Source organism: Etheostoma spectabile, chromosome 12 (assembly GCF_008692095.1).
Source record: "Etheostoma spectabile isolate EspeVRDwgs_2016 chromosome 12, UIUC_Espe_1.0, whole genome shotgun sequence".
Taxonomy (NCBI): domain Eukaryota; kingdom Metazoa; phylum Chordata; class Actinopteri; order Perciformes; family Percidae; genus Etheostoma; species Etheostoma spectabile.
The window spans coordinates 33,106,262-33,133,120 of record NC_045744.1 but is presented as its reverse complement, the minus strand read 5'-3'; the positions used below and the strand labels follow the sequence as shown (position 1 = coordinate 33,133,120).

At 42.0% G+C, this 26,859-nt stretch overlaps 1 protein-coding gene across 1 annotated transcript in view; it reads right to left on the bottom strand.

The window, feature by feature from the left end:
* adcy3a (adenylate cyclase 3a) overlaps positions 1-26,129 on the bottom strand; it is a 64,272-nt gene extending 38,143 nt beyond the window's left edge. The window contains 7 exon segments of the mRNA XM_032532004.1: positions 567-743; positions 1,684-1,811; positions 7,408-7,519; positions 10,110-10,240; positions 20,678-20,827; positions 23,866-25,116; positions 25,890-26,129. Coding sequence (XP_032387895.1) covers positions 567-743; positions 1,684-1,811; positions 7,408-7,519; positions 10,110-10,240; positions 20,678-20,827; positions 23,866-24,540 — 1,373 coding nt within the window. The 5' untranslated portion in view covers positions 24,541-25,116; positions 25,890-26,129.
* Between the last annotated feature and the right edge of the window lie 730 nt (positions 26,130-26,859).

The following is a 26,859-nucleotide window of genomic DNA, read 5'->3' as shown; positions in this document are numbered from 1 at the left end:
ATCCAAAACTTAAGACCGGACAAAGGCCAGTACACAAATAAAAAGATCAAACAGCTGAGAAAGTAACTCCAACTTTTTAAGCGGCAGTTCAGGGGAGAGTGGGCAAACAACGATGAGAAAAACTGGTTGGCAGAACACCGCGGCATCTTTAGGAAGGAACTTATGACTCTTCTTAGAGTAGAGTGGCAACGGAGGTGGACTAAAGAGAGAACCAGGAAATGCACTGCCTTCCTAGCAAATTACCGTATTTCGACAAACACAGGTTGTGTCAGAATAATAATCTGTGCGAATCGGCATCTCTGTGCTAAGGATTGGCAATTATAGATGAAAATTCTGATAGAGCCTCGACATATTTTTTGAATTATGTCAGTATCCGGAGTAAAATACAGCTTGAAACACAGACGTGGTTGGGTAATTTTAAATCACACAAGGTCCCCTGGTAATACTAGTCCGTTTAGAATAGCGTTGTGGACATCATTTTAAAAATGTTATAATAGTGCACACATTGCTCCAACAGTGGATTCAAGTAACCTTTTTAAAAACGTGACCAAAAGTAAGGTTCCAACTAGATTAGAATGTTCTTACCCTGGTATCCCCCAGCCTCCATTTTGTTGGCTACAGTGACATCTGTGGACCAGACGTCGTACTGCCAGCGTTTCTGACCCAGCACTCCCCCCAGGACTGTACCACTGTGCACTCCAACCCGCATGTCAACATCTGTCTGAGTTTTCTCCCGGACATACCTGTTTTTGAAAAAAAAAATAGAAGAAAGCCACATCTACCATGACGCTACAAATACATTCTCAACCTATGGAAAACACTGTCACTAATATACAGTTGAGCTCGAAAGTCTGAAAACAAAAAGATGGCGTCTGCAAACATTTGGGCACCCTGCAGAGTTTCTAGCATGCACCAACCCCTTTGAGAACAATCCATGACACTGTCAGGTCTCAGCTTTCCAATCATCGTCTGGAAAGACCAGGTGATGTCAATCTTAAGGTTTTAAATGCCCAGACTCATCTGGCCTTGCCACAACAGTCAGCACCATGGGTTCTTCTAACCAGTTGTCTAGAAAACTGAAACTTAAAATAGTAAGTAAGTAAGGAAGAATGGGTGAAAATACCTAAAACAAGAATCAAAAGACTCTTGGCTGGCTACAAGAAGCGTTTCCAAGCTGTGATATTTGCCAAGGGGGGGGGGGGGGGGGGGGGGGTACAAGGTATTAACTCTGCAGGGTGCCCAAACTTTTGCAGATGACATTTTTTGGTTTTCTGTTATTTTGAAAGTGTAAATGATGGAAATAAAATCTAACTTTTTGTGTCATATTATACGGATGTCTAATCTGTCATTTGATGCCTTTTGGAGATTTTTTCCATCTTTTCTTGGCTTCTTTATGCACAGTAATACAAATTTTTACCTGGTGTGCCCAAACTTTCGAGCCCTATTTAGGCACATCAAAAGTAAAGTAAATCCTTTCATACACACTTGTATGGAGTCTGACCAAAATGTTTCATTAGAATCGATTTGAACTTCTGTGGTTCACAGCGAGTCAATAATAGCCCACCAGAGTGATCAATTCCAAACTGTGGACAAAGTGACTAACCCTCTGGATCACATCAAAACATAGCTGACACCGACTGATCTTTAAAACAGGCCAGCTTCATCCAGTTATCTAGTACTCACGAGATGGCCTCCACCATGGCCAGACCCATCATGATAGAGCATGCAGCGTGGTCCTCTCTGTAGTCTGGCAGCCCACAGATACAGTAGTAGCAGTCTCCAAGGATCTTGATCCTCAGTTGGTGATATTTCTGACAGGGTAGATAATGTTTAGAGAGAGCGATTGATTAGAAGATTAGACTGAGATATCTACATCATTCTTTTTCAGCAGTTATAGAAATTAAAGAAGGAATGACCTTTGACATTTTTTTGTAATTGTTTTTAGGCCTAGCATTAAGAAAGTTTGGAGGAGAACCATTGCGGAAGACAAGAATATCAAAAGGCAAAAAGTCACCGGCAAGTTGTAGTCTGCAAGATTTGAGTTATGTTGTTTCTAGCGGTAGCTTTGGGGGCAAGATGTAATTGCAGGCGGGCCTCAGAGACCTCATCTCCCAGAGTTCCTTTCGAAAACACACAGTGTCAACTGTATGACATCGGTAGCTAGGCAGCTCTCACCTGCGAGATGCCTTCACATGCTCCAGTCCACACTGATCTGATCTGAGAGCTAATACATTCATGAAGATGAGAGCCATGTGTGGACGCAGCTAGCGGGATTACTCACGGAGGCTATCAGGGACGCCTGATGTTTCCTGCACTGAAGCATGCAGAAAACATTGCACCCCTCGGTGAGTAATCACGCTAGTTTTGTCAGTTAGCAATGTTGACCTTGCAAGCACTTAGTGTTCTACGAGTGGAGCACGCCCAGCCCGGGTAAAGTTAGTGCACTTAACCGAGCAGCGGCAGGCATCTAACCAATGTTACACAACACTCACTAGCCACTGAGGCAGAATGTGAAATAACCTTGGCTGACAGTGCTGAACCAACCTGAGCATCAGAATGTGCAGGGAACAAAAACTCAGAGGCCATACAAAATGTTATTAATTAATATTGCATGGTCTGTAGCTGATGGACAATCCCCTATAGCTGCTATTTCGTTTGATGCCGAAAATGAGTTCGTTATGACATGACACATTTATTTTGGAAATGTATGGGTTTGGCAGCATTTTCTTTAAGTGGATTCAGGTTCTGAATAAGCATTCAGAGGCTGCAGTGCAACTAACGGGTTAATTCCTGATTATTTGCTCTTGGAAGGGGAACAAGACAGGGCTTACCCCTTCCTTCTTTTGTTTTTGTTTTTACATTGAGGTCCTTGGTAGCAGCCAAAAGCGGGACACCGATTTCTTAGGTGTTGTTGGTGGTAGGAGGAGTGGTGCAGTCAGAAGCGTTACCAAGGTACCAACCCCTATATCCACAACGTTCCACTTCGGGCATTGCTCCGGTGCTGCAGTAAATTATGCCAGATGCTTGTTTTTCGCCGTTATCCATTCCTTCTGCTTTCTTTGTGTTGGAATTTTAAACTATGCTTAACTGCTCCACAGATCTCTGCGTGGTAAACTGAGAGAGCTCATTAGACTACAACAACACGTTCCACCAAAACAAGTTCCTTACCGACGCTTACCGAACTTTGCAGTGGCTCAGTGTGGAGCTTAGCACCGCCCAAAACAATGATTGGTTTTGTTAAAATATGTTCATTATGTCCTCAGTTGTAGATTAGGTAATATGATGCTGTACTATTCCATATTGTGTAAATGTTTATACCACAAGGAAGCGCTATTGTGCAAGCTATAGAGGGCGCGTTTGCGTCATTGTTTGTTCCAGTTGTTTTTCCGTAGTTCCGAGAGAAGCTGTCTGACCGTGAGGCTGATGTGTCCGCAGCGTGAAATAAATATGCCAAGAACGGCTAAAAAATGATTCATCTCCATCACCAACTTATTCCTCTGAACACAACATTAGCTGCAACAACAGTTATAACATAACTCAACAGGTTCAAAGAAATGCCAATAAACCAGAGCAAAATTTTCTCCCATCCCAGAATGCTGTGTGGACTAGCCACAGCAACACACAACAACTTCTGTCAAATCTAATATTTTGTATGGCTTCCATGATTTTTAAGGACAGCACCAACTCTTCTGGACAATGGAGTAAACAAGTTGGTGACATACTGTCACGTCTATCTTTCTCCATTCTTAAAGAATGAGCTCTTTCAGAGCCTGGATGCTGGATGGAGAATGACGCACAACCAGTCTTTTCAGAACTAGGTGTTCTATTGGGTTGAGGTCCGGTGACATACTTAGCCACTGAATCACTTTCACCCTGTTCTTCCTCAGAAATGCAGCAGTGGCCTTGGATGTATGTTTTGGGTCATTACCATGTTGAGAGAGTGCACAGCAACCCAGGGTGTGGAGAGATGGTAGCATCGGCTCTTTTATTCTCTATTTTGCAGAACATCTGTGGATTCGTGATGCCCTCAATGAAGTGCAATCCCCGACACCAGCAGCACTCATACAACCTCACAGAGGAGCAATGCCACCACCATACTTTACTGTGAATACAATGCATTTTTTGTTGTTCACATCCCCCTTGCGTCGCCATACAGTTTAGCTGCATCGGTTTCAAACAGATTAACCCTTGTCTCATCTGACCAAAGTATGGGTACCAATATTCTTCACTTTTGCCCTGGCAAATGTTTAACAGGCTTTTATGTGCATGGGCTTTAGCAGTGGTTTCTTTTGTGGACGACACCCTTGCATCCCACTCCTGTGTATGCAGCCCACGTCATATCGTTTCAAGTGAAACAGTCACACCAGCTTGGCTTTCTAAAACTTCAGCTAAATGTGATGAACTAACAAATGTAAATGTAAATGTGCTGTATTTATATAGCGCTTTTCCAGTCTTAACAACTGCTCAAAGCGCTTTTACATCTACAGGAAACATTCACCATTCACACACATTCATACACTGTGGCCGGGGCTGCCGTACAAGGTGCCACCTGCTCATCAGATAAACATTCACACACATTCACACTCCGATGCGCAGCACCGGGGGCAACTCGGGGTTCAGTGTCTTGCCCAAGGACACTTCGACAATGACTGCAGGGGCGGGGATCGAACCACCAACCTTCCGATTGGCAGGCAACCGCTCTACCACTGAGCCACAGCCGCCCCAAACACGCTCAAAATGCTGATCTCGAGTTATTAGCTTCAAAGTAAGGCTTGGACGTCTCAGAGTGCGTTCCACAAGTCTATCTTTTTTGAATTTTTGAATGACTTTTGCCGCTGTATTTAGACTGATTAGCAATGCTTTACCAATTGTCTTGTAGCCCTGATCTTGTTTTGGGTGAAGAAATTACTTTCTTTCTAAAGACTTGAAATTTTTCTTCCATGTGGTGCCATGATTGTCAGCATTGACTGGGAGGAGAGTATAGGTTAAATACCACCCTTAATTGTCAACTAACGCTGGAGATTGAGACACACAAGGTACTACAAAAATCTAGCAAATGACAGAGGCCACAAGGTGAGTAGAAATATACACTGTGACAGGGGAAGACGATTATACACAAGTGACAACACATTAGGGAAGGGAGGGTAATCACATAGGCGGGAAGGCAGACAAAAAAGGGAAGACAAGTGACCCGAAACACAGCGTGAGTTAACAAAATTAAACAGGAGGTCAGGGAAACAAACAAAACATTAACTAAAAGCGGGAAATGGATGTGATAAGCAGGAACACAAAGACAGCTGCCACCATGATTTAGGTGCCACCCTTATCTATAAGCCCATTTCCCAAATGTTGATGGAAGGGTGTTTAAAGCTTCATATAACTTTACACATGGAAATATATGTATTCATCTTTTCCACACAAGTTTATTAATTTTACATTTGGGAAAAAGAGAGCACTGATATCTAATCAGTATTCTGTGTCAGCAGATACCTAGTCTTGCATTGGCAGACCTTCCTCTATATGCTCTGGTTTACTGGCATTTTTTTTAAACCAATCACAATTGTCTTGGGCTGTGCTAAGTGCTGGACGGAGCCACGGAGCCGCAGACAAACTTGTTTTGGTGGAATGTGTACGTTCATAGGTTGTTTTGGAAAACTCAGATTGGACCGAAAAAACTGGTCCAATGAAAAAAAAACTGCCATGACACTGGGCTGCTCTGAGGGACACAACATCCGGGAAATCAAATGCCACACGCGGGACGGTGACAACAACTCGCTCTAAAACCCAATCCACGGTCTCTGGGGGACGCAACAACGGGGAAATGAAACGCCACACGCCGGCCACAACAGTGGGACGAACCACTACATGCAAGTCACGATCCACGGTCACTGGGGGACGCAACAACAGTGGGACGAACCGCTACATGCAGGTCACGATCCACGGTCACTGGGGGACGCAACAACAGTGGGACGAACCGCTACATGCAGGTCACGATCCACAGTCACTGGGGGACGCAAACAACAGTGGGACGAAACGCTACATGCAGGTCACGATACGGTCACTGGGGGACGCAACAACAGTGGGACAAACCGCTACATGCAGGTCACGATCCACGGTCACTGGGGGACGCAACAACGGGGAAATAAACGCCACACGCCGGCCAAAAAATGGGATGGACCATCACACACGAGATGCAATCCCAGGCGCAGGGACACGAAACAACGGGAAAATGAAACACCACACGCCGGCCACAACAACAGGACGGACCGCCACACACAAGATCCCCGGGTGCAGGAACACAATACGCAGTCTCTGTGGCACGCAACAACGGTGAAACGAAACGTCACATGCCAGCCACAACAACAGGAAAGTTATGGTTAGAAAGAGAAAAACACGGAAAGGAACGGCAAGACACAATCCTCGGTCTCCAGGATGAAAGTCCTGTGTTGTTTGACCCATCCACCATCCCGGCCAACCTCCCTGCGCGGATTTTCAGCTTTTCCAATTCTACTCACAACCGTAATTGTTCTGTGATAACGAAATAGGCTTGCCATTGAAATATGTGTTGTTGTCTTTTGACTATCTTGAGAACCGTTTGTCTGTTCTACTTCACACTTGGTGGGGTTTATTGCTGGGTACCCAATAAACTTAGTGTTTGGGATCTGGAGCAGTTTGGAAAACAATAAATATGAATAAATATGATTGAAACTAAATAACCGCATAATGAAGGTTCGGAAAATAAATGCTGGCACGATGCTGGCTTCACATCTTCTGTGTCTACCTTTTACAATAAAAGCCTAGCTTGAATTCACTCAGAGCATTTTGTTAAGATGAAACTCAATAAAAAGACATTTTTTTTGCTGACACAAAAGCCTGGCACTATATCGTATAAGGCACCGGTCTGGTTTTGTAACGTTAAGGGCTGTGTGTTAACTTCCAACACTATAACATTACTGCCGGCAAGACCCCCCCACTAATTAAATCTATACTTTAACGTTTATAAATATCAAGCCGCTAAGCCTGTTGGAAAAAATGCCTCAGCTGAAGTGATAAATTCATTAACAAAAATTAAACCAAACGAGAAAGAACCGCTGTCATTAAACACTGTCTGTGTGTGTCAACATGCAGTATAGTTGTCAAAAACAGTAAAAGGTAGTTCAAATAAATACTATTTTTTTCATTGTCATCCACCTTTTCTTATCTGCTCTGTCGGACTCTCTCTAGCACAATCACAATGCCAGCCCCTGCTGAGTTCTTCGTACTCAGTCCAGTTCAGGTAGTTGATAAATTATTCAAATAAAAGATATTATGTCTGTGTCTAATAACAGTAAGAATATTTGATCATTTCTTGTATTTTGATGTAAATGTCATTAGATCATTGTTGTGGGGAAACAGTGTGAAACTCACTGCAGCCAGTTTGTCAAAGCGAGCAAAGAGCTCATTGAGCAGTTTGACCAGCTCCTGAGCGCTGCAGGACGATGATAGCTGTGTGAAGCCTACGATGTCTGCAAACAAAATACTGGACAACAAGAGACAGATACAAGATGGAACATTAGTACTGATATCCTGCTGTTCAGTCACATAACAGTAACCTTCTTGCACAGTGATATTATTATAGAGCTGCAAAGATTAATCGATTAGTTGTCAACTATTAAATTAATCAGCAATTATTTTTGATAATTGTTTCATCGATTTAAGTCTTTTTTTTTAATGAAAATTGTACTTTTTCTTTAAATCCAGCTCCTTAAATGTGAATATTTTCTAGTTTCATCACTTCTCTTTGACAGTAACTAAATATCTTTGAGTTGTAGACAAAACACATTTGAGGACGCCCTCTTGGGCTTTGGTAAAAATTGGACCAACTTTTCACAATTTTCTGACATTTTATAGACAAAACAACTAATCGGTCAATCAAGAAATAATCAACAGATTATCAATAATGGAAAGAATAGTTAGTTGCAGCACTATATTGTTGGAATCTGCGACAAGCCTGTCACTTTTTGGAAAACTGGAATCTTAAATGTTGACTGGCTGCACTCCATTGGGCTAAGTCAGCATCCTTGTTACGTAGCAGCCAGGTTGGGGAACCCCACTGAAATCGAGAGCAGCCAACACAGGAGGCAGCAGAGTGATGCTGAATATTTATTGGATAATAATCCAATAGCATCAGGTGGCGGAGATAAGATAAACTTTGATTTAATCTTTTCACAGCTTCAGGTGTTGACACTACAGAACTTTTTAATTCAGCTTAAACAAGCCATGTCAAATTTGTGTGCCTAACTACTCATTCCAGGGGAAGGGTCTAATTGCTAGTGTTATGGGCCCCATTCAGGCCTAGTATTAACATCCATCCGGAGTGATCCAATCACAAGTGGACAGCTCTAAGTACAGGTGTGAAGCACCCAGGACGCATTGCAATCTGATCACTCAGATCACATTCCGAAGTAGTCTATGGCAACATTCTTTAGCAACGTGTAGGGGAATGTGTCCTGGACCAAACTGAAGGAACGCCTGCTGCCTACTGACATCCTTTGCTTATGTGGAAATACATACTCATTCGCAGGCTGTGTCCACAACATCTGGTAGATGTATGTATGCTATTTTGGCCATGTTGTATTTTTTCATGTTGTAGAAAGCACTGAGACTGAATCCTGTGTTTTGGATGTTATTATCATACTATTGGTGATGTGTCAGTTGTTTTGTTCCGGTGCTCTGTATAGATCTGACACCCGCCCCTCATGCTCTTATCCCTGGCTGTCTAAAGCTCTGTGAGCCACTGTTGCCTGGCAAAAGTGGTCGTGTCTGCAATATGGAGTCCCTGGGCACCGTAGAAAATAACCTTAAATTTACAAACATATTACCCACATACTGGCGTCAGAGAAAAGTACACCCATCGGCCCACAGAAATAGACTGTAGTAAGCCCGTTTTACACACGTTTCTGTAATAATAAATGATTTGGGTGAGAAACAGCAGTTATCTAAACACACAACAACTGATTTGTCATTTAAATATGTATTTCTGTTTATGAAAACAGAAATCTTGCACGTTTATTTGAATATAAAGCGGGAAAGTGAGATCCAATACCAAAGGGCCACTCAAGACGCATTTGGAGACTAATGACAGGTGTGAACTGACAAATTTAGAACTGTCAACTTGTGATCGGATGAACAAAGATGCATGTTTATGTCAGGTCTGAACAACCTATGAGACTGTAAGGGTTTGCATTCATCCTTTATTGGATGATGAAGCTTCATTCCTTCTGTTAATACTGACCAGAAAAAAATCCACAACCCTCTCTCTATGCAAAAATACATTACAAACTTTATCTTGGAAAGCACATCAAGAATAAATCTCCAGTATGAACGATTACAGTGTTTTAGTGTTCATATAGGCACCTGACTACTGTTTTAAGACGGACTTGAAAAATCGTAACCCTATCTTTTAAGTAGCTGAATTATCTCAACACCAACATCTTGTTATCTTGTTTATCATTAACAGCTCTTTAGGCCTTGGCGTGATCACTGCTGTGTCAAGATAGCAATACGCCAAGATTGCACCTGAACACACCTCTCTGTAAGACCAGCGTGTGCATAGGCGCACAGATGGGCGCAGGAGCATTTTCTATTTAAACAACGCGGGCGCTGGACGGGAAATTGACAACTGTGTCGGTCTTAATCTAGCAGTGACACTTGTGTCGGGCTTTGCGCTGCGCCAGGTGCAAGATAGGGCCCTTTATGTTTAGGCTTGTTGTGACTGATGAGCTACCAAATCTACAATACAAAAAAAAGTTTCCTCAGAGGGCGTGCCCTTCTCTGCCATCTATCAGACTTCTGATAACAGAAAACTACTTAGTACTCGGTTCACTTAACATTAATGGCTTGGATTTAAGAATTTATGGTGTCTCTGACTTTGCTGGGAGCCTCTGGAACCCTCTCAAGGATCTTGTACATAGCTAGACACCACTTTGAGAATACCCTTGCTGCATAAACAATCAAAAAAATCAACTAGACAAAATAATGTTAAATATTAATGTAGGCTAAAAACTAAATTGTTCAGGTCAGACATACAGCACCCTCAATGTCAAAAGCCTACAGAGATAATCAGTTACCTGACGTTTTCGTGCCTGTACATATACATGGTGTTGAACTGCTGCATCTCTTTCTGACTGGGCTCCTTCTTCATGTCCTGAAGCATCTCATCTGCTATGTGCTTTGGAAGGATGGAGAGTAGCAGACGTTCCTGTAGATGACAAAGAAAGATACACAGGGACATCATACACAGCTGACATAGAAATGCCTTTCTACAGGGCCCATCACTTTGATGCTACCCACTATGCTACAGTGGATTTTGACCATAAAAAGCATTCTTCAGTCTATGTAACAGAATATTCAAGTTTTTCCCTAGGTTTGTTACGCAGTGACACCATCATATCTGTGGTGGAATTTGCAGGAACACCAAGTGTGGTATGATGAGAGTAAAGGGACAGCTTAGACAGCATCAGGTCATTCATAGGTCACAGGTCAGGGGACGAGAATATTCAGCCAGTCTCTCATAACCAAACTTGTTCATGTATAATTATGTTTCTCTCTATAGATACGAGTGTAGACAGCTGCATGATAAGGAAATGTTTTGTCTTGGGACTGTCTCCTTTCGGAGGTTGGTGGGCCAGCCAGACTTTAGCATACTTCCCAGAGAGAGTGACAGGCTGAACTAGGCTTTAGCATATTTATGGCACCCGCAATACCCTCGTTTACCTTAAAGGTTCAGTCAAATGTAACGCCTCCAGGATGAGTTTTAATAATACACCTTCAGGAGGGCAGGAGAGTTGGGACGGCATTGCACAATAACACATTGTGGCCTGCTGACTGACTGCCTGCCAGGGACGTGCACAGGTAAGGGCTATTGTTGCCCGGGCAATAGCCCGTTTGCCTTGATTGGCTGAGTGCCCCTCTGGAGAAAGAGCCTAAATGAAGTTTTTTTTTTTTTGCTGTTGTTGCATTAATGCAGCTGTGGCTGGATAAGCCCATCATTAGTAAAGTTAAATCAAATTAAATCTCCATATCATCCAATTTTGTGTTCATTTTTTTGCCACCATAACATCATCAATTTGCCCTCTGGCACAGCCACATCACTTTGTTTATATTCTCAGACAGGGAGCACCGCCAGACAGTTCAGAAGTTATAGGGAATCTTTGGTTTTTAAAGTGATGGAAATAATGACAATGCCCTGTGAGTAGTTTAAAAAAAAAATCCACTTGTTAATGTATTATCAACCAAAGCTAAGGCCTATGTAGCATCAACAAGCTAACACCAACCATTACATTAGTGTGTTTGTTTACAGTGTTTACTGCATTGTTAGCAAAAAGCTTATTTTGTGCCTTTTGTTGGTAGCAGGGATGTCACAATACCAAAAGTACTCAATACTTGATACCACGGTGTGTAAAAAAATAAATAGAACTATAATACTTAAACATTAACTCCTTTATTTTAACATGTCAACATTATAGAATACTCACCAGTAGTGGAAACAGTTACATAATTAAAAAACAATTACAAAATAGATATGTAATAAATATTGAACATTTTAAAACGACAATAGTAGTGACATGTGAAACAAAAAAATTTTTTTTAGCACTGTACTCTCTTGGAGTATGGAAGCCTATAGTGGACTTATTCAAAATGATAATGTGAATTTGAAAATGTAATTCCATAATTGCATCATAATTTTCCACAAATGTGTTTGAGTATGAATTAAAATGTAATTATCCAATTTTCATTTGCAACTTGTATTGGCGTTCTATGACTATATTAAAATGATTATGCAATTTTATGATTTTAAAACAATTTGACATTTTCAAAGAGATGATCTAAAGTGGACAACATTTTTCAAATGTAAAGGCAATATAATCAATAAAGCCTAATTTCCATTTATGTTTTACAATACATGGGTCACAAGTAAAATTAAAATGCAATTTCTAGTGGCCAGGTTGGATCAGTGTCGGAGCAGGTGCACATGTACTTCAGGGTTTGTGCCTCGGTGCAGAGGCCTGGGGGTCGAGTCCGACCTGTGGCAGTTTTCCGCATGTCCTTCCCCTCTCTCTCCCCTTTCTCACCTAGCTGTCCCGTCAAAAATTAAAAAGGCAGAAATGCCCCAAAAATAATCTTTAAAAAAAGAAAAAGAAAATGCAATTTCTAATCTCGAAATTGCAACCTCCACTTGACTTTTCATTTTAAAAAGACAAATGCTAAAAATAAAAAAATTTAAATCATAAAATATATATATATATTTTTATGTAAATGCAATATCAAACCATTTCGCAGAGGCTGGTTTAAGAAAGTAAGGGATGTCACCTGTTTCAGCAGCCAATAGAGAGGTCAGCTTGTAAAGTCAGCTACAAACTATAGAAATAAAAGGATCCTTAATCCGTTTTATCTCTAGGTTACAAACTGTTAACTGGTTGAAATGGCAGATAGACAGAGGCTTAATGTGTGCCTGCAAGCACAACGAGTGAGCTAGAGAATGGCTGAAGAGAGGGAGTGCCTAGGACGAAGCCATGAATCAGAGAAATAAAATGTGTTTAACAGAGCCACAGTGATAACCTAATATAGCGGGGCGTCCTCTAGCTCACCCAGTAAGAGCGTGCGCCCCATTTTGGCTGAGTACTGCAGCGCCCCGGGTTTGAATCCGACCTGCGTCCCTTTGCTGCATGTCATCCCACATCTCTCTCCCTCTTCATGTCTATCCACTGTCACTTTAATAAAAATGGAAAAGCCTTGAAAAAAAATACCCTAATATACCATCATTACTGAGATTAAACCACATTATCTGTTATATTTGCACTGAATAACACATTCAATAAACAGAATCATAACTCTTGCAGTGCGCATTAACAGATGCGCAATATTAGCTCGCACATGGGCGGCTGTGGCTCAGTGGTAATGCCAATCGGAAGGTTGGTGGTTCGATCCCTGCAGTCCCATGTCGAAGTGTCCTTGGGCAAGACACAAAACCCCAAGTTGCCCCCAATGTTGCAACATTGGAGTGTGAGTGTGTGTAAGATTGTTTATCTGATGAGCAGGTGGCACCTTGTACGGCAGCCTCGGCCACAGTGTGTTAATGGTGAATGGTTCCCGTACTATGTAAAAGCGCTTTGATTAGTTAAGACTAAAAAAGCGCTATACAGTCCCTGACGAAAGTCTTGTCGCTTGTGTACAAATTGACCTGAAGTGCCTCTGAAATATATTTCTAATCAAGATTTATTTACAAGAAATGGCTCATTTTAATCCCAACAGCTTTTGTAATAATGTTTCAGTGCAAAAAGAAACTGTCAAAAAGTATTCTAATATTCACAGCTTGGTAAAGCCCATTGAGTCAATTTTTGCAAAGACATAAGTGTTGTCGCCTTGTCATATGAAATTCACCTGTGACTAATAATGGATCAATTAGGTCTCAGGTGTGTATAAAAACAACCCCAGTACACTAGACCTTCACATCAACTGCAACTAGACATCTGCAAACATGCCTAAGATTCACCCTGAGACTAAAGTCTTGATTATCAAGAGGCTGAAGACCAGATCCACTGCTGATGTGGCAGACACCTTCAATGTGTCTCAGCGTCAAGGACAGAGGATTAAAAAAACATTTGAAGACACTGGAGATGTTTTTGACAAGCCCAGGTCAGGCAGACCCCGCAAGACAACTGCTCGATAGGACCGTTTGTTGGCTCGAAAATCCAAGGCCAGCCCATTTTCTACTGCAGCAGAGCTCCACCAGACCTGGTCCCCTGAAGTCCCTGCGTCAACCAGAACGGTTTGTCGGATACTGTCTCGAAATGGCCTCCATGGTCGAATCAGTGCCCAGAAGCCAGCACTAAACAAAAGACAATTGAAAAAACCGTGTGGCATTTGCCAAGGCCCACAGCCTGCTAAAAGGATGGACGCTGGAGAAGTGGAAGAAAGTGGATTTTTCAGATGAATCTTCTGTTGAATTACACCACAGTTGCAGCAAATATTGCAGGAGACCTACTGGAGCCCGCATGGATCCAAGATTCACCCAGAAAACAGTGAAGTTTGGTGGCGGAAAAATCATGGTCTGGGTTACATCCAGTATGGGGTGTGTGAGAGATCTGCAGGGTGGAAGGCAACATCAATAGTCTCAAATACCAAGAAATCTTAGCTACCTCTTATATTCCCAACCATAAAAGAGGCCAAATTATCCAGCAGGATGGTGCTCCATTGCATACTTCCATCTCCACTTCAAAGTTCCTCAAGGAGAAGATCAAGATGGTCCAGGATTGTCCGGCCCAGTCACCAGACATGAACATCATTGAGCATATGTGGGGTAGGATGAAAGAGGAAGCATGGAAGACCAAACCAACGAATATTGATGAACTCTGGGAGGCAGCAAGACTGCTTTCCTAGCTATTCCTGAGGACTTCATACAGCACCACTATTTAATTTGCTGACATATTTTAGTATTTGCAGTAAATTTGTTCAATGTATGTGTAGGCGACAAAACTTTTGTCTTGCCAAAATTTGACCTTTCTGTCTTGTTTAAATAATAAATCTTTTTTTAGTGAAACTAATTTATTTCAGTGCATTGAACATCATTTGGGAGGGTTTTAGCTATTTCTTACACCAATTGATTAATTAAAAGTCAGGTTAATAGCAGGTGTTTCTACAAAATAGATAAGCGACAAGACTTTTGTCAGGGACTGTATATGAACAGACCATTTACATAAAACAGCACCCTCGTGAATTAGCCTCCTGTTGCTAACGTACATTCATAAATCTTACATAACATTGTCAGACATACTTACTTATTGATGCACGCACACAGTAGGATCCACAAAGTTAGTCCACTGAGGGGATAAAGGAAAGTGTGATAGCGTTCCACGTTAACGCCTTTTCTCTCTCGCTCAAGACCACTGTGTACAAGCTGAGGCGCAGAGGGGGTGGCATTACAATGGTGGCGATGATATGATATCGTCCATCGGCACAACCCTATAGCCTACCTTACAGACGACCAGTCCATGCACTGTACTTACTGTCGAACCTACCCGTCTTCAGAAAATAAAAACGATTTGTTTATTGCATGTTACGCCCGAACCACACCTATGAGTAATGCAGCTACTTCAGACCAACCCATTTTAGATTTGCGTCTGGCGCAAGAGTCATTTATCCCACCGGTATAACAGCAACAGCGAGATCCGCCCACAAAGCTACTTGCATTTGGCGCGTGATACTTGCGTTTCAGATTGTTAAATTAGGATCCTTAATCATTTTTCATCTTTCCTTGAGCATCAATGCCTGTCTCTCTTTGGTTAACATCAGTATGTTTTGTAAACATGAATATGTGCTCACTTTTTTTTGGAAATGTTCTGCTCTGTACCCTCTTGGACAAAGTGTACTTTGAAGCCAAACTGTTGTGGTTTATTTTGAAGGATGAAATCGACTGTGTGCCCTCATCTGCCTCTTGTGTGTAATGGTGCCGCTGTGTTTTAATGTGCTGGGTAATGTCATTTTCCCAGCCGTGCACTACATTAAAATCAATGCGACACACCTTACAAAAAGTGTGGAGGTTGTAGATATGATGAGGTAAGATGCATTTAAATTGTTCCAAATTCCAACACTGTTGAAATTTACAACTATACTTTGATTTCTTTGCGGGAACACCGTCTTTAACTGCCATTTTTATTGGCGCGCTTTCAGGTCTGAACTTTCCGCAAAGTTTGTGCAGAGATCAAGTGCGCAACTAAGTTATAGGTGGCCAGGTTGAGGTATGGTGTGTATGCTTTATAACATACATACATACATACATACATACATACATACATCTTTTGGATGTATCATAACTATAATACCATGGATGTATTAATAGAACACATGAAGTGAATTACAGCCATAAGCTATATCCATTACAGCTAAGGACCTCAGGAGAACCGTCATATGAGCTTGCGCAGTGCAGGCCAACGTTGGCGGGCGCATTCCCACGGGTCTGCTCACGTTCATTATGCACGTTCATAACGCCTAGGTTAATAACTCTGGATTTGGCTACTAGTGAAAGTTAAAAATGTTAAAAAAGGACCCTTTAAGCGCTCGGGCTGGTACTCCAAAAACAATTATCCGCTGAAATATAGAAGTTTCTTTCACCATGCAAAGCCTATGGGAAAAGTCTTTCTGGGCCAGCGGGGTGCAGTTCCACTGTTGGCCACTAAGCCCATGGTTGCTTTAAGACATGGTGCTGTTTCTAAACCATATGTTTATATCATATCAGGAACAGCACCATGTCTGCTGTTTAAAACTATTGACTCTGTTGTTAATGGCCAACCAACTACCTGTGTTGACGCCTCTCATGCTGTGTGTGAACAATTTCTTCACTTTTTTTTACTGAGAAGGTCATTCTGTTGGGGCTAAAATGTTACCTTCTACTTATGATTCCTCCATCTTTGTTGTCTGCTCTGCTGTTTTTGTAAAGTTTGAACCTGTTACTCAGTCTGCACTACAGAAGATTGTTGGTCACTTCCACTGTCCCTCCTCAACTTTTTAAGGATGTTTTCCCTATGTGTCCATCTTTTTTTGCAGTTGTTAATAGTAGCCTTTCCTCAGGTGTGGTCCTTGGAAATTTTAAACATGCAGTAGTACAACCTCTAATTAAAGAAACCTGGACCCAATCCTGCAGATCTAGCAGATTTCAGGCCTATATCTAAACTACCTTTCCTATCTAAAATACTTGAAAAGTTGGTCTACAGTCAACTAATGGCCTTTTTGGAAGAACACAACACTCTTGAAGCACCAAAACAGCTCTTTTAAAAAGGCATTTAATTATATATTTTTAGCTACTGACTCCTGGGATTTTGGTGCTTCTTGATCCAACTGCTGCATTTGACACAGTGTGAAGCAGTGGGTAGGCATCAAGGGCGTAGCTCTCAGCTGGTTCAGGTCCTATTTGGAAGGTTGCACTTTCTTTTTTTCATCACCAGCCTAAATGATTACCGTCCTGTGGCCCTCACCCCGGTAATCATGAAGTGCTTCGAGAGACTTGTTCTCCAACACATCAAGGACTACCTCCCCCCAGATCTGGACCCCTATCAGTTTGCCTACCGCACAAACAGATCCACAGAGGATGCCATCGCAGTAGCTCTCCACTCTGCACTGAGCCACCTGGAGCAGCAGCAGAGCTACGTCCGGATGCTCTTTGTGGATTACAGCTCCGCCTTTAACACAATCATCCCGGACATTCTCATATCCAAACTAGTCACTCTAGGCCTCCCCCCTCTCACTTGGGCCTGGATAAAGGACTTTTTCACCAATCGGCCGCAGACGGTGAGACTGGGCCCCCACCTCTCCTCCACTCGTATGTTGAGTACTGGCTCCCCACAGGGCTGCGTGCTGAGCCCCCTCCTGTACTGCCTCTACACCCACGACTGCAGTCCGACCCACAACAACAACCTCATCGTCAAGTTTGCTGACGACACCACAGTGGTCGGACTCATCTCAAAGGGAGACGAGGCAGCCTACAGAGAGGAAGTCCTGAACTTGGCAGCTTGGTGTTCGGAGAACAACCTGTCTCTGAACACCAAGAAAACCAAGGAGATCATCGTCGACTTCAGGAAGAAGAGCACCGACCTAGCCCCCCTGTACATCAACGGCGAGTGTGTGGAGAGGGTCCACACCTTCCGGTTTCTTGGTGTCCTCATCTCAGCTGACATCTCCTGGTCAGCCAACATCACAGCGGTCATCAAGAAGGCCCAGCAGCGACTACACTTCCTGAGGGTCCTCAGGAAGTACGACCTGGACTCCAACTTGCTGCTGACCTTCTAGCGCTCATCCATCGAGAGCCTGCTGACCTACTGCATCACAGTCTGGTACGGCAGCTGCACCGTGGCAGACAGGGAGAGGCTGCAGAGGGTTGTAAGGTCAGCACAGAAGATCACCGGCTGCCCTCTCCCCTCCCTGACGGACATCTACACCTCCCGCTGCCTCAGCAGAGCAGAGAACATCATAAAGGACAGCTCCCACCCCGGCTCTGATCTGTTTGACCTGTTGCCCTCAGGAAGGCGCTACAGGTGCATCAGAGCACGGACCAACAGACTCAAGAACAGTTTCTTCCCGAAGGCCATAACGACCCTGAACTCACATATGCACTGACTCCACTCCACAGCCCCCCCCCGGCCCCCGGACTGTCTTCTTCATTCCGTCCAACTGTGCAATATTATTGTTATACTGTTACTGTTATATAATACCTCATAGGACACTGGAATCTGTGCAATTTCATTTCATACAGTGCAATATTTAATACATTAACCTTTCCATTACTGTGCAATATTTATTTACTTAATATTAGTACATAATCATTTCATTCCATCACTGTGCAATATTATTTATTGAGTGTTAACACTTACCTATGCTTATTCAAGCTGATTTATATATGTATACTTGACAGTCACTACACTTTATATCTTTGACTTTATATTTTTGATATTTTATACTGTTATATTCTTATATTTTTTTGTGTCAACGCTGCAAAGGGATTGCTTTAATCTCGTTGCACAAGTACCGTGACTTGTGTATAATGACAATAAAGGCATTCTATTCTATTCTATTCTATTCTGTGTTAGATATGGTGACTCAGTGTGGGGTCCCACAGGGCTCAGTTTTAGGTCCACTTCTCTTCTCTCTCTGCTTCCGCCTGGCTCCATACTTAGCATAGCAGTGGAATAGAATGCCACGCTTCCTGACGACAGCCAGATCTATGTGGCCCTAAGAGCAACTCTCTCAGTCCACTGCTCAAGTGCCTTGATGACATAAAGGCCTGGATGGCTTCTAACTTTTTAAGTTTTCATGAAACAAAAGTAGATCCCTTGGGTCCCTTGACTCAATATGTCAAGCCAACCATTACCAATTTAGGGGTTAAAATCTAGGGGTTAATATTGACATTGACTTTCACATAGGGGGCACTTGTAATGACATTATGAACATGTTTAGAGGCTAAAAACACATTTAAAACTTGCCCTTTTTACACCTGTTGGGTTCTAACTCAAGCAGGAGGATAACACGGTGTAGCCAGCACCGATTGTTTTCATTTTCCTCTTTACTGACAGCACTCCAAACGTACAAACAACAGAGCTACGTGTTGGAATCAACCGGAATTCTCCTTTAAGTTGTTAGCACATATAACATTTTGGTTTCAAGTAATCAGTTCAGCTGCTGAACCATAAAAGTTATTTAAAACCAACCAGATTTTATTGACAAAGCACATCAAAGGATACACTTCTGTATTTACAGTATATCATCTAGTCTGGTATGTACATAGTTATTTCTTTCTAAATTATCTGTTAATGTTATGTAGGCATTGTTTTCAATAAATTGTTCGACTAGTTTATTACTGAACCCAGCCATCAAAAACCGCACCGTCACATCCTCCACCAACACAACAAGTCAATTCTCAACCTGTGGGTAACACTGGAACGCGCTAGTGTTTCTGCCAAAACCTGCTGATTAACCTTTTTTAATGCCCACCATCACCACCCCTACCTTTTTTCCCAGAGGACTATAATAATAATAATAATAATAATAATAATAATAATAATAATAATAATAATAATAATAAAATTGCTAGTTGTTGTGGCTGGGTTGGCTCAGTGTGTACAGCAGGAACACAAATACTGAGAGGTTGTTGCATCAATGCAGAGGTCCAGAGTTCGAATCCGACCTATGACAATATTTTGCATGTCTTCCCCTTTTCTCTCCCATTTCCCTACTGTCCTATCACATAAAGGCGGAAAAGCCCAAAAAATAATCTTAAAAGAAAAAAATGTATATATATATTGCTAGTTGTTTGCACTTGTTGCTCAGTTGTTCAGCTGAAAAACAATGCATGTGGGTATTTAGTGTTGTTGATGGAGTCAGGTCCAAATGTTGACATTTTAGTGCAATGTATTTGAATTCTACGTTTTCTGTTATAAATATACATAGCAATTGCCCCTACTGGTTGAAACTATTTCAATTGAATTTTGCTTTTTGTAGGAAGGTTTATAACCAGCACCAAAACGTCTGATTTTCAGCGGCCATCTCTCTCTCATCCACAGCTGCTATGATTTACACATGCGGCTGGCGCTGAAAAGAACGCCAAGGTGCATTGTTTTGACTGGAACTGAACGCTCTGCTGTGAAGCTAGCACTAAAGGGATCTCCATTTGCAGAGTCAGGCTGTACCCTGCTGATCTGGGACCGGCAGCACAGCAAGGACCCACTGCTGACGGGCGCCGAGCCCGATTAAAAATGATCTTATCTTTCAACTTTCAATGTTATCTTAATTAAAGTGGACTTTGGGGTCCCCCCAAAGGCTCATTCTGGGCAAGGAAAAACCCTGATCTGATGAGAAATGATGTATATGCTGCCAGCTTTTATCATCAGGCCCACCTACCCCCCTTCCAGCTTGTAAAAAAAAAAAAAAAAACACCCCCTGACTCTGCAACTACATAGAATTGGATAGGTCACATAGGGGTGAGTTGGCATGGCTTCCCCCTTCCAAACGCTGCCCATATTGATACATTTCTCACAGACGCATTTTTTGAATTTTAAGGGTAGAGGCACTTCAGACAAAACTTTGGGGTTAATTTCTCCTTAAACTCACACGTATAAACACGAGAATGTTGTATTATTTTCCTTCTGACCTGTTGCTGACTCTGCTCCTCCAGGTTGAGTTTGACTTCCAGTGACTGTCTCGCCTCCAGAAAGGCCTTCCGATGCTTCCGGTCAGCCATGTAGTATGACATGACGCCCACAGTGATGGCACAAACATAAATCACTACGTTGGCCAGCAGCTTGAAAACAAAAAAGAATGCACAAGTTAGGGCTCCATAATTCATAAACACATGCTCAATCCACATGCCGTGTATTGCCGTGGACTTTGAACACTGCACGCAAGATTTAGATTTAAAGGGTAACTACTGTTTTTTTCAACATGGAAACCGATTTTCCTATGTTTTTGCATGTATGTGACTGATGGGAACAACAACCTTTGAAATTGGTCCAGTATTAATTGTGAACGCTGTAACCGGCAGCAACAAACCAGGCTCTGAGGTTGCCTACGCTGAGGTAACATATTTTCACACATAAATTGTTAAACTATGCATTTATTTTAACCAAAACTAGAGTTGTGATGGTTGGAAAGGTCAGTCATTTAGACACAAAAAAAAGTAGATACCCCTTAATTACCTCTATATAGTCATATAGAGTTGGAAATTACATATTTCAAATTGTGCACCACTTCCTGTGTCCACTATGTGGCGCCAGAGAGCATACTATACGTCATTTGGCTGTATATCATGTTTAAACCACATCATGTAAATTTCAGGTAAATCGAATGATTTTCAGCAGGGCTTAATTCCTGTTGCCAGTAGGTGGCGCTATGACTATAACTCATTATTGACTTATACATGCTCTTAGGCCTGTTCTCTATTTAAGGGTTAAACAATTTGGGGCAGAGTGGACAATGTACACTCAAGTTCAGTGTTTCCCACACAGACTAATTTATGACGGTGCGACACACAATCAACACTGGCAGCCACACATTGCGTTTCGTTTTATTATTATCGTTGTATATTTGTTTTAACGCTATTTCAAACACGCATTCTTTCAGCTGCATTTCTTTTCCCAGCTCTCCTCCGTCATTCTGACACACACACACACACACACACACACACACACACACACACACACACACACACACACAACACACACACCCACACACACACACACACACACACACACACACACACACCACACCACACACACACACACACACACACACACACACACACACACACACACACACACAACACACACACACACACACACACACACACACACACACTTTTGTGAGAAGCAGAAGAGCAGCTCCTCCAATCATTCCTCATGTGCAGCAGCACTGCACACAGTGCACAGACAGGTAGAAAGGGGAGAAGTGACAGGGTGAGCTAAGCTGGCCTGGCCCTGGGAAAGCCATCCTTCTTTGGGAATTCTTTATTGATCTTTTCCCAACTTTTGTAGAATTTATTTTTACTTCAAAAGGTAGGTTACCTAAGTAATAATTATAAGGTAAAATAAATTCCTGTATTAAATTTGTGATTATTTGCTAACAATTTCTATTTCTTTCCATCTACCTTGTATACTAGGCTTTATGTAAATGATTGCGTAATGACAATCATCCCCCACCAAAAATTGCTTTCTAATCTGTGGGAAACACTGAAGAAATAAACAACTACCTGTTTTGCAGCGTTATGGTAATTTGACATCTATCCTCGCCAACACCGTGGGACACAAGTGCAAAGGTTTCGCAATTTAGCTTTACCAAGGGCTTTAGATTATACTGACCAGTTTTGAAGTCAATAGGGTTAAATCTGTAGGAGGGGTTTGTAAAGTAACCTGCAATTAGTCAAAATCTCCATAATTTATACATTCATTTTAATGCAGCTAATGTCCTGTTGGGTTTAGGGCATGGCTCCAAGAGGCTTTTATGTAAGTTTAGATATGATACAAAGGCTTACCAAATTTTTTAGGTAAGGTCTAGGTAAAACGCACTGCAGGGGCTACTTCTTTGAAATCTTGTAGGGGGCACAATTGAACCAATTTACCATCAGACCCATGTAAATCACTTCAGGCCTGGACTAACATCATGTAGTAAAGATTAGGGGTAGATCGGACAATGTCTGTTGGAGTTACAACTTGCTGTTTCATGGTAACATCGAAGTTCACAGTGCATCCATGGTGATGCCTTTACACGCAAAAAAAAAATTACAATCTGATTGAAGCATCATCAAGGTCTAGTTATAAGTGTTATAAGTTATTGGTATTATATGTTCAAATCAATTATTGACATTTTCCCCTGTTTTGTGCTGATCTGAAAATATATTCAATTCCCTAAAATTCTTTAAGAGTTCCTACATTTTTCAACTTCTAAAGAGCCCACGTGCTCCTGGGGAAAAAAAAGTTAATTTTGAGCCCTGACTATTATAGTAAGTGACTCAAGTCATTACAGAGGAATCACTATTTTAATTGAGGATTTTGTTCTGTGGATTTTTTCACTGCAATGAATGACGTCATAAAAATGACAGACATTTAAAGCTTCACTGGAAAACCTTAATAAAAATTTTGAATGTAAAAAGAACAATGTAATTGAGTGCAGCAGACCTACTAAGGCAAATACCTTGTTGCATAACCCTAATTTTCTCACCACCTTTCCTGTCCTTTTATATCAAGTAAAGGCAAAATGCCTACTACGAGTTATAACACAAAACATACTTGATACTGACTTGAGTCAAACCTTTAACTCGGGTATCATATGTACATTACAATTCCCTAGCATACTTTGTAGCCCTAAATGTGAAACAGAAGCTGTAGTTGGCTTTTGGCCAACTGCATCTATGAACCTACTTTTGTGTCCTAAAGACTTATGTAAGTGAAGTACTGGCTACAAGAGATTACATACAAGTAAATGCATTTCAAGACAACCAAACCCCTGTCCATCCTAGGGTTGGGCATCAAGAACCGATTCCCACTTGGAATAATTTCAAAAATTCCAGTAGAATCATTTCTATATTGGAACTTATTGGCACAGTAAGCAGCAGTCTAGTGAGGCTTTATTTTACATTGAAAAAGCCCTGTAAAACTGCAAACACCAATGAATCAAAATTAACCTTTCCTCTTATTTGTGAAAATAGGCATGTGGCCAGTTTCAACTCCACCCCTTAACCGGAAGAACCGGAATTGAATGGAAGAATCAGAATTGGAATCAGAATCGTTAAAATCCAAACGATGCCCAACCCTACTCCCTCCACACTACCTCCATTCCAAATCTTACCTGTCTACCAAGTGCTGCCCCCTGGATGTCCTCCTGCTGCTGCTGGGCGATAGTGACGCCCAGAACCAGGGTGTGGACCCCGCAGGATACAGTAGTGATGAGTACGATTGGTGTTAGCCTTAAAGGCAGAGTCAGAAAAAATGAGAAGCTGAAGAAAGCCTGCCAGCCCACGGTGTCACTAGCCTGGTGGAAGCGAGCATAGTTCAGACCCAGGTAGCAGAATATCTGAGCGGCTATGAGCACCCACAGGGCATAGGGCACCACCCGTCTCGAGATGCGGTCTGGCAGCAGCCCAAAGCGGCACAACAAGTAGAGGACAATATCTGCTGCCAGTCCCATTGATGCCACTAAAACAGAAGCCATCTTGTCAGTGGTGTAGACAACCGTACACATGACAATGATGTAGCTGTCGAAGAGGGCCGCGAACACAACGAGCACTAGCAGGGTTTCGTGTCTCTGCCGTCTGAAGTAGGTCTGATAGAGGTTCTCCAGAGAGTCAGGCGCAAAGGTGAGGCGCATGAACCGCGGCAGGCAGAGGCAGCATCCTGAGCTCCGAACCGTGACCTCATTTGTCCGCCCAACCGCCTGCCCGGGGTCAGAGGGCAGCGTCACCGAGCAGTCTGCTGAATACTCCGCTGAGTATTCTGGCTCGGAAAAGGCTCGGTTCCTAGGCATGGCGAGCACTCAGAGCTTCTGCTTCCTGCCTTTTCCTTTAAAAAAAAAAAAAAAAAAAGGAAAGCCGTTTGTTGTCCTACAGGAGTAGACCAAATCCTAAGAACTCTTAGGTATACATCATCTGCTTGTTTGTCTTCTGCTGAGTAACCACATGTTTCCCTCGAGAGCCCACATGGCATGAACCACAGTTGTGTGTTGATTGTCAGGACCTGTACACTGGAGAGATATCTTCTTGCATAGCTGCATCTGTGGTCACTCCATCTAATGCTGTCTTTTCACTCAGTTAGTCCGGTGTTATATGCACAGATTGAGCACGCCTACTCTTTTTTTTTTTTTTTTACGTAATCCAAAGAGTGCACACCTCTTGTTCCTCATTCAGCTTTACAAATGTGACAAATGTTTCAGCAGCTCCTATCCACCGTTGTACTCCACAGCCGTGTACCATATCAAAGCTGTTGAATTTATTAACATTGGATCAAATAAGGAGATGTTTGTACGACTCCCTCTGTCTCCATCATTTCTCTGGACTGGACAGCTTTTTGCATTTTGGCCTTCCTTAGTCCCTCCTCACATGGCCTGAATAAAGAGGGACACATGGGGAAAAAATTCACCAATAACTTAATATCTCAACACACAGAGGCATTTGTTTTGCATTCACCCAAACCTGATGATCAGGGTAGGTGCAGTACGTTCTCTAATTCCCGCACCTGGCAGACTGGCCGCTGTCTACTATGCGGCGACAAAGTCACGTCAACATCCACGTCTAAATCTAGCTTTTTATTACAGGGTTTCTATTCCCGGCAGGGGACTGGCAGCTGGCAGAATTAAATCATTTCAAGCTGAACATTTGAAATTGGTATGCCACATGTATGCCGAATTGAAAAATGACTCGTGGAATCGGCAGCAGGGTGTCTACATCCAGGATACAAGCTCTCTGCTGTGGGCCTACCTAGCTACATGTTGCGCTCTGTCTAATACACACGTTATGAAAACGCATTCAAAACACTGGAAGCTCCAGCTGTGCAAAGACACGTACGCTGTCACAATAACCACGAATGTCAAAGCTGTAAGTAGTCTGAAGCGCTTAGGTAATACAAGACCAATGTCACTGACTTAGTCATCCAACAAACCTGTTTAAATGGTTGCTTTAGCTTCTCGAAGCTTAACTATATTTGACTGATGGTTAACTGAACCTCTTTAGCCAAACGTACTGTCTAGTTACAACGCCTCGTGTGTAATTTCCATTCACGTGCTGACGTTATGCAGTAAACTCATAATGTGCCCCTGTTCTTCGAGATGCTCTGAAAATCATACACATTATAGATAACGTTCCTGATGCGTCCGCTTACCGGGTGTAAAGCCTCATTTCGTGTCCTTAGAGTGCTAGCGCTATTCACAGGCAGATGCGGGGGCCGTAGTCTGCCGTAATACAGCCGCCGACTAAATTAAATCTCGTTCTAGATATGTATATATTTAAAAAAAAAAAGCTCATGGAAAGTAGCTTCGACGAGTACACTTCATGATACACTAACGTTAACCCCCGCTTCAGCTCGGGTGTTTTCCGAAAAAAAAAAATCATTTCACCATCCATCTACACACATTAAAAAAAAAATTTCCGGTCATTTTCAAAATAATAGCCTACTTTTTTGTGAAAATGCACTTTCAACCTTTTTTGGAGTAACGGTAAAATAAAGGGTTTAAATATTAAAAATTTAACTGAAGATTAAATTAATTTGTAAGTGAATATGTAAATATGAATCACCGTTTGTTGCAAAATGCTATTTTTTACATAATATAGCAAGATGGATACTGTAGGCCAGTTATATGTGTGATAAACACACAGTGACCCAATCGGTTTTCATCCCAAACATTTTTAAACAAATACTTTCTGAAAATCTTAAATCGTGCTTTCACTGCAGAACCTGAATGAAATATTATGGCGTGCTGTTATAAAATCACATTCATAATTCATATCATTTGCCACATGTATGACAACCTAGAAATGTTCTATGTGAAAATGTATTTTAACTTGCAAGACACTGAACCCTGAATTGCTCCCAATTCTGCGCCATCAGTGTGTGTGAATGTGTGTAAATGTTTATCTGATGAGCAGATGGCACCTGATGTGAAAGCCTCGGCCACAGTGTGTGGATGTGTGTGAATGGTTCCTGTACTACTTAAAAGCATTTTAATTGATGTTAAGACTAGAACACTATATAAATACTATCCATTTAACACCATTGAGCATAAACCTTTATTCTTGATCTTGGAAATGACAATACAATTAAAGAAAACTTCTCAAGGTATGCTTAGTAGCCT